At 35.0% G+C, this 16776-nt stretch overlaps 1 protein-coding gene across 1 annotated transcript; it reads left to right on the forward strand.

Annotated features, from left to right (window-relative positions):
* Positions 1-2661: 2661 nt before the first annotated feature.
* Positions 2662-15435, forward strand: LOC132562166 (beta-hexosaminidase subunit beta-like; the record flags this gene model as incomplete). The annotated part of the gene is made up of 5 exons (XM_060226897.1): positions 2662-2767; positions 9612-9783; positions 13480-13570; positions 14298-14402; positions 14752-15435. Coding segments are annotated over 5 exons (541 nt in total), but the record flags the coding sequence as incomplete, so codon positions are not given.
* Between the last annotated feature and the right edge of the window lie 1341 nt (positions 15436-16776).

Below are 16776 nucleotides of genomic sequence, written 5' to 3' on the forward strand. Positions count from 1 at the left end.
ATTGTGTATTGTCTGTGTTAGACTTTAGGATGATTGTGTACTGTGTTAGACTTTAGGATGATTGTGTACTGTCTGTGTTAGACTTTTAGGATGATTGTGTATTGTCTGTGTTAGACTTTAGAATGATTGTGTGTTGTCTGTGTTAGACTTTAGGATGATTGTGTACTGTCTGTGTTAGACTTTTGATTGTGGTCTGTGTTGATTGTGTGTATTGTCTGTGTTAGACTTTAGGATGATTGTGTACTGTCTGTGTTAGACTTTAGGATGATTGTGTACTGTGTTCTTTAGGATGATTGTGTGTTAGACTTTAGGATGATTGTGTACTGTCTGTGTTAGACTTTAGGATGATTGTGTATGATTGTGATTGTGTGTTGTCTGTGTTAGACTTTAGGATGATTGTGTACTGTGTTAGACTTTAGGATGATTGTGTATTGTCTGTGTTAGACTTTAGGATGATTGTGTGTTGTCTGTGTTAGACTTTAGGATGATTGTGTACTTTAGGATGATTGTGTGTTAGACTTTAGGATGATTGTGTATTGTCTGTGTTAGACTTTAGGATGATTGTGTACTGTCTGTGTTAGACTTTAGGATGATTGTGTACTGTCTGTGTTAGACTTTAGGATGATTGTGTACTGTCTGTGTTAGACTTTAGGATGATTGTGTACTGTCTGTGTTAGACTTTAGGATGATTGTGTACTGTCTGTGTTAGACTTTAGGATGATTGTGTGTTGTCTGTGTTAGACTTTAGGATGATTGTGTACTGTGTTAGACTTTAGGATGATTGTGTACTGTCTATGTTAGACTTTAGGATGATTGTGTGTTGTCTGTGTTAGACTTTAGGATGATTGTGTACTGTCTGTGTTAGACTTTAGGATGATTGTGTATTGTCTGTGTTAGACTTTAGGATGATTGTGTATTGTCTGTGTTAGACTTTAGGATGATTGTGTACTGTCTGTGTTAGACTTTAGGATGATTGTGTATTGTCTGTGTTAGACTTTAGGATGATTGTGTACTGTGTTAGACTTTAGGATGATTGTGTACTGTCTGTGTTAGACTTTAGGATGATTGTGTACTGTGTTAGACTTTAGGATGATTGTATACTGTCTGTGTTAGACTTTAGGATGATTGTGTATTGTCTGTGTTAGACTTTAGGATGATTGTGTACTGTCTGTGTTAGACTTTAGGATGATTGTGTACTGTCTATGTTAGACTTTAGGATGATTGTGTACTGTCTGTGTTAGACTTTAGGATGATTGTGTACTGTCTGTGTTAGACTTTAGGATGATTGTGTACTGTCTGTGTTAGACTTTAGGATGATTGTGTACTGTCTGTGTTAGACTTTAGGATGATTGTGTACTGTCTGTGTTAGACTTTAGGATGATTGTGTACTGTCTGTGTTAGACTTTAGGATGATTGTGTGTTGTCTGTGTTAGACTTATGATTGTTGTGACTGTCTGTGTTAGACTTTAGGATGATTGTGTACTGTCTGTGTTAGACTTTAGGATGATTGTGTACTGTGTTAGACTTTAGGATGATTGTGTATTGTCTCTGTCTGTGTTAGACTTTAGGATGATTGTGTGTTGTCTGTGTTAGACTTTAGGATGGTTGTGTACTGTCTGTGTTAGACTTTAGGATGATTGTGTGTTGTCTGTGTTAGACTTTAGGATGATTGTGTACTGTCTGTGTTAGACTTTTAGGATGATTGTGTACTGTCTGTGTTAGACTTTAGGATGATTGTGTACTGTCTGTGTTAGACTTTAGGATGATTGTGTATTGTCTGTGTTAGACTTTAGGATGATTGTGTACTGTCTGTGTTAGACTTTTAGGATGATTGTATACTGTCTGTGTTAGACTTTAGGATGATTGTGTATTGTCTGTGTTAGACTTTAGGATGATTGTGTATTGTCTGTGTTAGACTTTAGGATGATTGTGTACTGTCTGTGTTAGACTTTAGGATGATTGTGTACTGTCTGTGTTAGACTTTAGGATGATTGTGTACTGTCTGTGTTAGACTTTAGGATGATTGTGTACTGTCTGTGTTAGACTTTAGGATGATTGTGTGTTGTCTGTGTTAGACTTTAGGATGATTGTGTACTGTCTGTGTTAGACTTTAGGATGATTGTGTGTTGTCTGTGTTAGACTTTAGGATGATTGTGTACTGTCTGTGTTAGACTTTAGGATGATTGTGTACTGTCTGTGTTAGACTTTAGGATGATTGTGTACTGTCTGTGTTAGACTTTAGGATGATTGTGTATTGTCTGTGTTAGACTTTATGATGATTGTGTGTTGTCTGTGTTAGACTTTAGGATGATTGTGTGTTGTCTGTGTTAGACTTTAGGATGATTGTGTACTGTCTGTGTTAGACTTTAGGATGATTGTGTACTGTCTGTGTTAGACTTTAGTATAATTGTGAAGTCTGGGTTATACTCTATTTGTCTTACATAATTCAGAAATAGAAATAAAATGAACTGAAAGACGATTGTGAATAAAGACGGTGAAAAAATCTAATTAATATGTATTCAGGAATGAAAATCAGTAAACAATATATCTAACATACAGAATGATAAAAAAATGCCCAGTTTTTCAAGGGGATTTGATAAATTCACTGAAATACATCTTGGACTTAATGCACAGAAAGTATTTATAAATACCTTTATTTAGTAATGCACTGTATTATGCATTTTGTATTCACAGCCTTCTGAACATCATCAATTCACTGAACAAAGGCTACCTGATCTGGCAGGAAGTGATTGACAATGGGGCTACAGTAAGTAATGTATTAACATGTTAAGTAGTACAGAGAAAATCCTGCTGAAAACTTGGAGTGTCTGCTCAGAAAAAGAAAATGCGGAAATGGAAGTATGTTCATAGAGAAGGCTGAAAGGAGGAGTGCCAATTTGGGCCTTCTGGCGGCCATGGCCGATATTTTTTATTTCTTGTGTAGGAATTCCTTGGGGTTAGGTGGTCATGATATGACATAAAATTAAGGTCAGATCTGAGCCATTCATTAGTTATGGGGGGTAAAGTGGGGGGTAAAATTCATAAACAGCTCCATTATGACAAACCTACATTATATTTTTGGATTTTTTCTTCTTAATTTTCATGTAATAATCCATATCAAAACATTCATTAGTAAAATTGATTGAAAAAAATATTCCATTGTTGAAAAGTAGGTCATGGTAATTAAGCTCATTAATTGCGAATTATATTAAAGATGAACTTAATTTTCTGCCTTAATGTACATAAAAACAATACCTTTATCATGTACCATGTTTTAATAAGAAATATTTTTGCATACTTTAAAGAAAACAAAGAAGAGGCGGTGCTTTGAATTTTAGTTCGACAACTTTGACCATATGTCTGTATCTAGTGGTTTTACCGAAGTATTAACACAGAAATGGCTAATGAAAGATATCAATCTTAACCTCTAGTGTTGCATTTCACTCCACTATACATACAATGGTCGTACACATAGTTAGTTACTCATTGTCACTGTCAGACTCAGACCAGTCCTCAATCATCATTGCGTCATCAGCACAGCTGAGGTAGCTTGATGAGGCAGTTGGGTGTGCTATCCTAGACTGGTGTCGCTCATAAGAAAGGTACCAGAGAACAGATGCAATATGGGCACAGCAGCCCACTACCCTGGCACCAACCTTACACTGGCAATACCAACCAGATATAGGAGTCAAACCAGGGGAATACTCAATCCACAGGTTGTACAGTTTCGAAGCAACATGTCTGGAACGAATCTGAACTTTAATTAAGCCAGGCTTTTCCCTGCATGCCATTAATTCATATTGGCCATCTTCAGACAAGTGCTCCATGGTATATGACTTTGCCTGCTTCAACTGATATACTCCCATGGTAAGATCTCTCAACTCCGGTTCTGTCAGCTGAGGAAAGTCAGGCAAACTGGCCTCATCAAGCTTGACCCATATGGCTCTTTTCCTAGCCAAACCTTCTTTTTCAACTTGAATTTGCAATTTATTGGGACATTTTGACAGAGCCAACATTCACTCAGCAATGATGAGGTCATTGGGAGAATCAGAGGCAAGTGGGGGGCGAAAAGCATTACAAATTGCACACACAATTCTCACAAAATCACCTACAACTGGAATGAGAGTGTTGGGCAAAACATGCCCAAGGTCTTCCACTGCTTAATCCACCCATTTGCCGACTCCACAACCCACCTTACCTTTGTTACAAGACGAGATTCGTTTGCCTCAGTATGTGTGTGTTGTTTCTGCCCCTTTGGCAAGAAAAATGGCATTTCTGTTTTGATGCCAGCATCATTCAACAGTTCTGTCACATCTTTGAAGCCTCTGTCAACGACAAGAACATCATCATCTTGAAACCAATCCTTGATGTTCTCAGTGTTAGTTTTCAACATGTGTTTTGTAATGTTGGCGTCATTATTTTGACCGTCTGCTAAATATGGGCCTAGGACAGACAGTATATAGCCATCTGAGGCCACAAGAAGCATTGGTTTCAGGAGAGGGCGTCCTTTGTGCATGGAAAAAGAGCGTCGTTGGAAAGTATAGTTGCTGGACTTTTCAACATAAATATATGTGCCATCAGCAACAGCTATAGCGACATCTTCACCAGAGGCAAACATCTTCCTTGCAAATACCGTTGTATGGTTTTGAATTACTTGTTCTCTAGTGATGTGTTGCAGGCCAAGGTGTGAAGGAACGAAGTGGGTCATCAATGCTTGGCGAGCTGAATGAATACATTTTCCACATATTCTCTTTGTCATGTTGAACAGAGAAGCTAATATTGATAAAGACATGCCAGTCCTCAACTTTACAAGCAGGTTGGCTAATGCAGTCCTTGCGCTTCTGTTCAGTGTAGAGTAAAGAGAGGGATTAACTGATCGTAAAAGGTCAGAAAATTGATTTTTATACAGACCTGTGAGACGGTAGTAATCTTGATCAGTTAATCCATCTGAGGAATCAAAGTCTAAACAACTTTTCTTTGAAGCAGCTGCCCTAAGTGTCAAAAGGATCTCTGATATTTCAGAAGAATCCAGTTCAGTGTCTTTGCTGGAATATGCGAGTGAAGATAGACTATCAGATGGGAAATCACCATTCACTATGTGGGAAGAACAACATCTGCAGGTGTTTGGGACAAGGATACCTGTCTTAATAAAAATCTTTACTCGCATTTCTGTTGAGAGCATTACCATTTTACTTTTACATTCCTCTCTTAACATTTTACAAATGAAACATCGAGATTCACCTAATGTAGCCCGTGGAATGTCAAGTTTGATTTTTTTGTTTTCAGGTGACTCAAGCTGGTGCTCTACATCGCTACTAGGATGTTCAGTAGATGAATGGTGATTGTAGTATCTTCCCCTGCATTTTTTACATACGGGGTCACCAAACCTTAAGGCATCATTAATATTTGCTTTCAAGTAAGACAGAATGTCTGTTTTATTCAGACAACAGAGCCTTACTTTATATTGTGCTTTACAACAAGCGCACTGCCTGTGCACTGGCATATTGATAAAAGAAAAGAAAACAGGGCATAAACTTAGAAAACACTCCTTATTAAAACCTTAATTTGGATGAACAAAATTATGAACAACAGTTGAATTACAATTATATGTCTAAATTATATGTACAATATCAGTGACAGTCAAACCAAGAAAGTATACTAAAATCGCTGAGGTTGTGAAGTGTAGTTGCCACGTATTAATTGTATATATAAGGGTATATGAACTGTCTGAGACAAGGTGCACATGTATACTCACCGATAGACACAAAGATCCTTAACAAGGTATATGTCAGGGGATGGCATTATATCCCGCCATTTTAGCTTAAAGCTCAACCAGCCGTACCAAACTGGTTTAAATATCTCTACATTTATCAAGCAATTTATTTTAAACAGTTCTTAATGCAGTACAATTTAACATTTATTTATTAGATATTTATTATCTAATATAATTACATAAGACAACTCTGATATCAACCAAAAGTTGTCAAAAGTGTGAACCCGCCCCCTCCCATTAATTAATTCTCCATTTTCTATAAAGTATTCAAAAATAAATCTTACTAAAGCATGACACATGATAAAGGTATTGTTTTTATGTGCATTAAGGCAGAAAATTAAGTTCATCTTTAATATAATTCGCAATTAATGAGCTTAATTACCATGACCTACTTTTCAACAATGGAATATTTTTTTCAATCAATTTTACTAATGAATGTTTTGATATGGATTATTACATGAAAATTAAGAAGAAAAAATCCAAAAATATAATGTAGGTTTGTCATAATGGAGCTGTTTATGAATTTTACCCCCCACTTTACCCCCCCATAACTAATGAATGGCTCAGATCTGACCTTAATTTTATGTCATATCATGACCGCCTAACCCCAAGGAATTCCTACACAAGAAATAAAAAATATCGGTCATGGCCGCCGGAAGGCCCAAATTGGCACTCCTCCTTTAGGAATTCATTTATTCAGAAAAAAATCTATGCTGAAAATTCAGCCGTACTTTTGGAGAAGAATCATATCGAAATTTGAACAATTTACATTAGGGATATAGGCATATATCCAGCATTTATTTATTCAATATTGAATAGGATTTATTAATATAAAGAAAATACAACTCTTTCATTTGTCATCAATAAAATAAGAATGAAGAGTTAAAAAAAGGGAAGAAAAAAAAAAAACCTAATGTAGTTTTCAGTGTCCATTGATTGATAAGACTGAAGTGAAATTGTGTATTGCTGTTTTACAAAATAAGGTATGTTGAAGACTTGGTAACAATTAACCTTTATGCCACATATTAAGGAAAGGTGAAGGTCATGACATGTTTTACCAGGTGAAAGCAGACACTATTGTTGAGGTTTGGAAGGGTGGATATCAGGCTGAGCTAGCCAAAGTGACGAAGATGGGCTACCATGCTCTCTTGTCATCCTGTTGGTATCTAAATCTTATACAGTATGGCAGCGACTGGAAGCGTTACTATGCCTGTGACCCACAAGACATGATTAATGGTAGTGGATGTATAAGCTTTAGATGCATGGGACTTATAATCACATTTCTATGTTGTGTAAGGTCAATATCGTCAAACTTTAATATTTCAAAGTTCAAGAGCATAAATGCAAATATTTTGAATGTGAAAACGATTCAAATCAGGCTTCATCCATGATTCATCGTCAGCAGTCTTTCTGTAAACAATTCTTGTTATTACTATTTCTTGAAGCACTGGATGGATCTTTCTCAAATTTCATAATGTATGTTCCCCTTGGTCACTAGGAACACCCTTTCGATTTTTGGACTGATCAGAAAAACAAATGTCCGAAAGGCTGCCATCTTGGATTTTGACAATAAAAGATTTTTTTTAATTGCCATTTTGTGACAAATACTGTATGGCTCTTTCTCAAATTTCATATGTAGGTTCCTCTTTTGATTTTGGGACTGATCAGAATAACAAATGGCCGAAAGACTGCCATCTTGGATTTTGACAATAAAAGATTTTTTTAATTGCCATTTTGTGACAAATACTGTATGGCTCTTTCTCAAATTTCATATGTAGGTTCCTCTTTTGATTTTGGGACTGATCAGAATAACAAATGGCCGAAAGACTGCCATCTTGGATTTTGACAATAAGAGATTTTTTTTAATTGCCATTTTGTGAGAAATACTGTATGGGTCTTTCTCAAATTTTTCATGTGCCTTCCATTTGGCCTCTAGGTGCGCCCTAGTGATTTTGGGACAGATCAGAAAAACAAAATTTCCATCTAAAATTCAACAAAGTTAATGATCATCATTTCTCAAGAAATTTTCAAATTACATATAACTCAGAGCAAGAATGCAGGAAACAATAGAAAAGACAGGAAAACATTCATTTTTTAAACCCAAATAAAGACGGAACTATGGACACGAAGATCCCTCTGGGGGTCTCTTATTGAAACCTGTTGAAACCATTATACTTACAATTAGAAGTATTATTGTTTTTTAAACTATAAAAAAAAATTATCAAATATAAAATTGCTGCAGATTTTTAAAATTTTGCTCATAAAATTTCTAGAATTAATTGTCTTTAAAAAAATAGATAAATAATGACGATTATAACAAAAACACACCAATTAAATCTACATCCTTTACTGTGAATTAAAGAAAGGAAATGTGATTGGGAACTGTTTTTAGCTTTTGAAAATTGAAGTATGATGTTTGACTTTATTATCACATGATGTGCTTCCAGGAGCTTTATTTAGTATTTTTATGTTATTGTATTTACACCTCAAGTTTTATTCACAGCTAGCCTCATTATAATATCTAAAGGTCCTGTGTATGAAACTGTATGAACATTTCATTGGTCTGGCCATCTTAAATTTAGTGTAAGCTAAAAAGAATGTAATTGAGAGATATGTACAAAATTACTTTTGTCTTTTTTCCTGATAAGACAACAATTATGAGATTGCTGTGAGAATTCTATTTTTAACCTTGGAGAGGATAATATTGACACAATGTGGTCATATTGTTAAGATGATTGTAAAGTTTTCTGTGGTTGTTCATATTTGATACTGTAGGAAGGATCTACTTTACTCAATAGAAACTACTGTGTCTTGTTTAAACAGTTCTGATAGACAGGGGGACTGTGAGAACTGTTCTGATGGACAGGGGGACTGTGAGAACAGTTCTGATAGACAGGGGGACTGTGAGAACAGTTCTGATAGACAGGTTGACTGTGAGAAAAGTTCTGATAGACAGGGGGGCTGTGAGAACAGTTCTGATAGACATGGGGACTGTGAGAAAAGTTCTGATAGACAGGGGGCTGTGAGAACAGTTCTGATGGACAGGGGACTGAGAACAGTTCTGATGGACAGGGGGCTGTGAGAACAGTTCTGATAGACAGGTGGACTGTGAGAAAAGTTCTGATAGACAGGGGGGCTGTGAGAACAGTTCTGATAGACATGGGGACTGTGAGAAAAGTTCTGATAGACAGGGGGACTCTGAGAACAGTTCTGATGGACAGGGGGACTGTGAGAACAGTTCTGATGGACAGGGGACTGAGAACAGTTCTGATGGACAGGGGGGCTGTGAGAACAGTTCTGATAGACAGGTGGACTGTGAGAACAGTTCTGATGGACAGGGGGGCTGTGAGAACAGTTCCGATGGACAGGGGGACTGTGAGAACAGTTCTGATAGACAGGGAGACTGTGAGAACAGTTCTGATAGATAGGGGGACTGTGAGAACAGTTCTGATGGACAGGGGGACTGTGAGAACAGATATGATAGACAAGGGGACTGTGAGAACAGTTCTGATGGACAGGGGGACTGTTAGTTGTGATGAATAAGGGAAATGTACTATAAGGAATTCAGCAGTTTGACATATGCTCCTTAATGCAACCACATTCTTGACTTAAAATTCCAAATGAAAACATAACAAAATTTTAGGAAAAATCTTGAACAATTTCTTCTCCAGATTGAATAAAGCTGAATAGACCATACTGTAGATCACAAGTCCATGGTCCTGAAAAACGGAACCAGAAACTTACTCAAAATTACATGATTGTTTTATTCCAGAAATGACGTAGAGAATTATCATTAAGATGTAGTAGAGAATTAAGTGTGGGCCGTGTTTTGCTGTAGGTACGACCTGACACAGTGGTGGAGGTTTGGAAGTCAGGCTATGTGGAAGAGCTCAATAAAGTTACACTGAAAGGCTACAAGACCATTTTATCTGCATGCTGGTACCTTAACTACATATCTTATGGTTCAGACTGGAACAGCTACTATAGTTGTGATCCCTGGGGATTTCTCGGTAATTAAATCCCAACTCTCCACCTAAATAAACCATTCACCCAGCATCCTGTAAACAGTAGCATGATGACCTTTTGACCTGATGAAGAGTTACAGTAGCATGATGACCTTTTGACCTGATGAAGAGTTATTAATGTATACTTATTGTTGTAGTACAATAACCTCATCGATACGTTACACATAGACCTGGCATGTTTGCTCTGTAATGTGACAACCTGGCCAATCTGACACCTGTTGATTGTAGAGATATATCCTTATTATGAAATATGACACCCTAAATAGTATGACACTTTCCACTCTTCATCATTTGTACTGTAGTTGACACTTGTTGAATCCCCAGACATGTAATGAGCTTACTCCTTAGATCTGTGTATCTGCCATGACTTTGTAGATGTTTTAGATATTGAAATCTGTGATACTCGAGGGGTTATGATCACTTTTCGCTCTCTTCATCCCTGGAATATTTCACTGCAAAATTGAAGACCAATCACAATGTGCTTCTTTGAAGATTATAAAGGAGTGACACCCAACTTCAAAGCCATCACAATATACCGGTGCTATTAGCAACCTTGAGATTTGTTTGATGTACATCAAAGTATCAAACTAGTGTTCTTGTCTTGTCCACAAGGTGTTGTACATGGAACCTTCAGTTTTGCTATGACATGTTCCAGAGCTACAGAGAGTGATACCCAGTATCGAGGATGAAATATTGAGTAGACAATTCTTGACAAAATCTGCACCATCAGGATAGGTTTAAATACAGATGTGGTTTAAAATCTGAGTTCAAAGCTAAAGGTCAATTAAAGAAACACAATCACCACTGTATACTGCTGTAGAAAATATTGAGGCGTCAGTATCATCGCTAGTGATTCTATCAGTGATATTCTTGTGTGCAATAATGTGTTCATGTTTTTAGAGTGCATTTAACACACTTTTAATCTTTTTATGTAATTTATACATAATATGTGTATTGTTTTTGTACTTTAGACTTCTGTTTCAATTTTACTCTGTTGCTTCTATCCTCATGCGGAGCTCATGTGGACAATAGATTGTTGATGGTGTTTCGTTCACTTTAGACATCAAACTTTTTTTAGAAATCTGCTTTGATCTCGATATTGTAGCACTGTCCCATTGTGTCAACAGATTTAACAATATTCTATTTTTTCTGTCACAATCTTTAGCTGCATGAGTACTGAGGAAGCACATAACTTGCACTGCTGATTGTAACACTAATCATATACGCACTCTACATAATACTTACCTATTTTAACAACTAGTTAGCTAATTTAACAAGAACTATGTGACAATTAAAAATATTGAATACAGATTGAATATTTGAAATATATGTAATTGATATGGATTTGCTGTTGTTGATAGAACTAACAAAAGTCAAGATTCAAATGCTAAATAGGTATATAGCAATTAACAGTGTTCAATGATAAATAGTAACAGTGTTCAATAGCAATTAACAGTGTTCAATGATAAATAGTATATAGCAATTAAAAGTGTTATATCAATGAGTGTTAAATAGGTATATAGCAATTAACAGTGTTCAATGATGAATAGGTATATAGCAATTAAAAGTGTTCAATGATAAATAGGTATATCAATAGCTATATAGCAATGTTCACAATGTATATTCAATGATAAATAGGTATATAGCAATTAACAGTGTATCAATTAAAATGATAAATAGTTATATAGCATATTAACAGTGTTCAATGATAAATAGTTATATAGCAATTAAAAGTGTTCAATGTTAAATAGTTATATAGCAATTAACAGTGTTCAATGATAAATAGGTATATAGCAATTAACAGTGTTCAATGATAAATAGTTATAGCAATTAAAAGTGTTCAATGATAATAAGGTATACAGCAACTGACAGTGTTCAATGATCAATAGCTATATAGCAATTTACAGTGTTCAATGATAAATAGGTATATAGCATTTAACAGTGTTCAATGATAAATAGTTATAGCAATTAACAGTGATCCAATGTAAATAGTTATATAAGAAATTAAGTGTTCAATGATAAATAGGTATATAGCAATTCACAGTGTTCAATGATAAATAGTTATAGAGCATTTAACAGTGTTCAATGAGAAATAGGGATACAGCAATTTACAGTGTTCAATGATAGATAGGTATATAGCAATTTACAGTGTTCAATGATAAATAGGTATATAGCAATTAACAGAGTCCAATGATAAATAGCTATATAGCAATTTACAGTGTTCAATGTTAAATAGTTATATAGCAATTAACAGTGTTCAATGATAAATAGTTATATAGCAATTAACGGTGTTCAATGATGAAGAGGTGTATAGCAATTAACAGTATTCAATGATAAATAGGTATAAAGCAATTAAAAGTGTTCAATGATAAATATGTATATAGCAATTAACAGTGTTCAATGTTAAATAGTTATATAGCAATTAACAGTGTTCAATGAGAAATAGGGATACAGCAATTAACAGTGTTCAATGTTAAATAGTTATATAGCAATTAACAGTGTTCGATGATAAATAGGTATAAAGCAATTAAAAGTGTTCAATGATAAATAGGTATATAGCAATTTACAGTGTTCAATGATAAATAGTTATATAACAATTAACTGTGTTCATCAATAAATAGTTATATAGCAATTAACAGTGTTCAATGAGAAATAGGGATACAGCAATTTACAGTGTGCAATGATTAATAGGTATATAGCAATTAACAGTGTTCAATGATAAATAGTTATATAGCAATTAACGGTGTTCAATGATGAAGAGGTGTATAGCAATTAAAAGTGTTCAATGATAAATAGGTATAAAGCAATTAAAAGTGATCAATGATAAATAGGTATATAGCATTTAACAGTGTTCAATGATAAATAGTTATAGCAATTAACAGTGATCCAATGCAAATAGTTATATAAGAAATTAAAAGTGTTCTATGATAAATAGGTATATAGCAATTAACAGTGTTCAATGATAAATAGGTATATAGCAATTTACAGTGTTCAATGATAAATAGGTATATAGCAATTAACAGTGTTCAATGATAAATAGTTATATAGCATTTAACAGTGTTCAATGATAAATAGTTATAGCAATTAACAGTGATCCAATGTAAATAGTTATATAGCAATTAACAGTGTTCAATGATAAATAGGTATATAGCAATTAAAAGTGTTCAATGATCAATAGTTATATAGCAATTAACAGTGTTCAATGATAAATAGGTATATAGCAATTTACAGTGTTCAATGATAAATAGGTATATAGCAATTAAAAGTGTTCAATGATAAATAGGTATATAGCAATTAACAGTTTTCAATGATAAATAGGTATATAGCAATTAAAAGTGTTCAATGATAAATAGGTATATAGCAATTAACAGTTTTCAATGATAAATAGGTATATAGCAATTATCAGTGTTCAATGATAAATAGGTATATAGCAATTTACAGTGTTCTATGTTGAATAGGTATACACAGCCCAGATATTTCAGCACTTCAGGACCACAACATGATACATTACTCTACAATAACATGACCATTTCAAGATGTAAAGCATTAAACCAGGTATATTGTATATTCAGGTCTATGTTTGTGCCATTACATTCAGTTGTGCCACATGCCCTCCTTTGCTGTTATTGTAGAGATTTTTACAGACAGAAATGGAGCCATTATTTCCTTTCTTTATGATAGGTACCCAGAAACAGCTAGATTTAGTGATAGGAGGTGAAGCATGCATGTGGGGCGAATATGTGGACAACACCAACGTCATTCAGCGAACCTGGTAAGCCAGAAGAACATACCATTTCTGAATGCTTGTTTAAATCCTGTACAAGTTTTTGGAAGTAGATATGTGTAAAGTTCTTTTTTCAAACGTGTGCATGTTTTTTTGTGCCTTTTTTCCCTTTTTCGGATTAGAGTCTCTTTGTGCCATATTTGAAGGAGCCGTTATTGGGTCCTCCAAGGAGGAAAGTTCAACTGATTCAGTTTTATGTATTTAATAAACAATACAGTTCATGTTGTTATTATTTAAAAGCTCCTAGGGAAGTTTATGTATATTCCCATATATTTAGTTCATTTTGTAAGGCTTTTCTTTTTTTCTAAAAAGAAGCGCAAAAATGGTGACTGGCAGGAGATTCACGTTGATAGATGTGTCTCACACTCCAGGCCTTATCATCCTTGGATTATCTCTTATTTACTATGCAATAATGTGATTATCACTTGGGCCAACTCTGTTGTCATGTGCCAGCTTTGGAAATATTGCAAATAGATATTTAATGTCTTACATATAGGTTTAAAGAATAATGTTTTCCCCTAATAAATAATAAATATCAACATGAAATATTGTCAATTCTGAACACATTCTCAGTGTCTTCATATGTACTGGCAGAAACAAAGAGAGATAACTCTGATAGATCTGAAAACACGACAATCTTTGGTTGAAATTACATCGTATCTAGATGGGTTTTCTACCAAAGTTTATTATCTGATGTGAATTGTGTGTTGTTAAGGCCTAGAGCAGCAGCTGTTGGAGAAAGGCTATGGAGCAGCATGAAAGTAAGAGATGCTTCAAAGGCTGCTCCGCGCATGGCTGAACACAGGTGTCGTCTCATCAGGTATAGCTAATTCTTTTCAGTTAATCACTGTTTCTTAAATTTTCTTAAAAAAAGTGAACAGTCTTCGTACAGGTTAAAAACTTACCAATCATGAGATGGTTGAGAAAGGGTTAAATCACTAATGTTGTAAGCGAAAACCATAACCTGATGTAGTGAATGAAACTATTTTGAAAATCATTTTGAAATTGTTAAAAAGTAAATAACTTTTTAACACATGTAATGTAATTTTGCCTTTTAGACGTTCACATTTGAAAAAAAAAAAGATGGATAAATAACAAGATGTTAATACAAGAAATAGAAAATAGATATTTTAAAACTTCATTCTTATCTCATTTTTTTTAATTTTTAGGCGAGGATTCCAAGCAGAGCCTGTTAATGGTCCTGACTTTTGTAAGCACGAGTATCGCAGGGAGTAGTTATCAGTGGACATACCTTGCAGATTGAACAACACTGCTGAAATGTTATGAAAATTTTCAAGCATTCCACCATTTCATATGATCAGAATGAATACATAGTAATGTCTGTGTCTGCAAGACGCACTGGATTCTGATGATGGTTTTGTGTCTGTGTTTCAAATGTTTCTCTCACTGTCTGGTGTTCATTTCTATAATGTCTGTTTCAATGATATAAACTGTATGGAAAAAAAAACAATAACTTGATTATTCATATGCATTAAATGTTCATCGGATGAGCTAGAACTGTTTGCTATATTTCTCACAAGTGCAGCTTTTTTGAAAATGAGTCTTCAATGTAACATCATATTCTTATATATTTACATACATGTTACATTCCTCAATCATTTGGTACTGCTGTGCTCTTGCCTAATAGTGTGCTAGTGTGATTGAATTTCAAATGTTTCCTATGCAATATTACTGTGATTATTTGGACCTTTTTTGCACTTTTTATGTTGATAGGATTCATATAAGATTTCAAAGTGTCATTGTTTTGAATGTTTTGAAGATTGACAAACCTCAGTAGATGTTTATACATTAAACCTAGGTGGGTTGGAGGTTGTATTAATTACCCAACACAGCGATTGCTATTCATGTTTTATTTACACAAAAAAAAAAGAAAAAAAAAAATGAACACTCGGTCATTCATTCATTCACTAACATAATCATGTAATACCAATGGACAGGTAAGGGGGTAATTATACGTCATAATTATTAATTAAGATAATCGCGACTATGTATATATAAATTAAAATAGGGAACTAACTTGCTGGGAACAACTGCCTTGTGTTACCCTGGTAAAATTGAAATAAATAATGACCTCTGTTACATTGGTGCCCATGTAGGGACCCCGGAATAGTACTTAGCCATGCCCTACCAGCATCGCTGTGACCCCTGGAAACTGGAGGATAGGTTATTTCCTGGAGGGGGAGTATGTAACCCTGGTAAAATAATACCTGCAATATACTACTCTTTAGCTTCTCTTTAGCTCGATTGGCTGAGCGTCAGATCAGTAAGCCAGTGGGCCCGGGTTCGATTCCTAGCGGAGGCATTCAAATAAATAATGACCTTTGTTACCCTTGGATAATTCATAAATAAATAATTAAGTGGAAATCAGTCGTGGACACCTTACAAGTACGATGAATAATCTGCAGACCTGCAGGGGACAAACCGCAAGTCTTTATATACTGGTGCAGGGTGGCGGGATTTTAGAGTCCGTGCAAGTGTTGTCACCAGTCAATTGGTCAAGGTAGACTGCCCAGTCTGGTATGGGTACAGATGCCCACGGATTGTTTACAGAACAGACAATAAACAAGACATTCCACACAGGTATGACGTCACAAGGTAAATGCAGACACACGTGGAGTAATACATGGACGTGTTTACGACTGCAACAGGCTACATACACATTTTTAGTTTTGGAACTATCATGTCCACACCTCCATATTGTGAAACCTGTTTTTATGTGATAAAACAATTTATTTTACTATATCTAATGGGGTTGTACACCTGTCATATTTTGACCTTGACCTTTCACCCCAAATTGAGAATCAACAGAGATCTTCTGCTAATTAACCAAAGCAAGTTTTATTATCCTCATGACATAATTATATGATCTATGACCTATGAACTATGTGACCCAAAATTACCTTGACCTTTGACCGAGTAAAGTTTCCCTTCCCATCTCGTGACGGGGAATAAGTATGCCAATCTATATTGTATTATGGTATGGCATAGACTGTCTATCTGTCATAAATATCTATTTATCTGAGATCTCCTCCCACTTTCTACCAATCTCTTTCAAAGTTGGAAGACTTCATCAACATGATATGATCATCATCAAACAGAATGCAGATGCAGTGAACTGTTTCCCACATGTCATCTCGACTCGTCGATTTTTTGAAGGGTAATTTTCCTGTGCG

This window comes from Ylistrum balloti, unplaced genomic scaffold (genome assembly GCF_031769215.1).
Source record: "Ylistrum balloti isolate Yb309-2 unplaced genomic scaffold, AGI_CSIRO_Ybal_v1 Utg371358, whole genome shotgun sequence".
Lineage (NCBI taxonomy): Eukaryota > Metazoa > Mollusca > Bivalvia > Pectinida > Pectinidae > Ylistrum > Ylistrum balloti.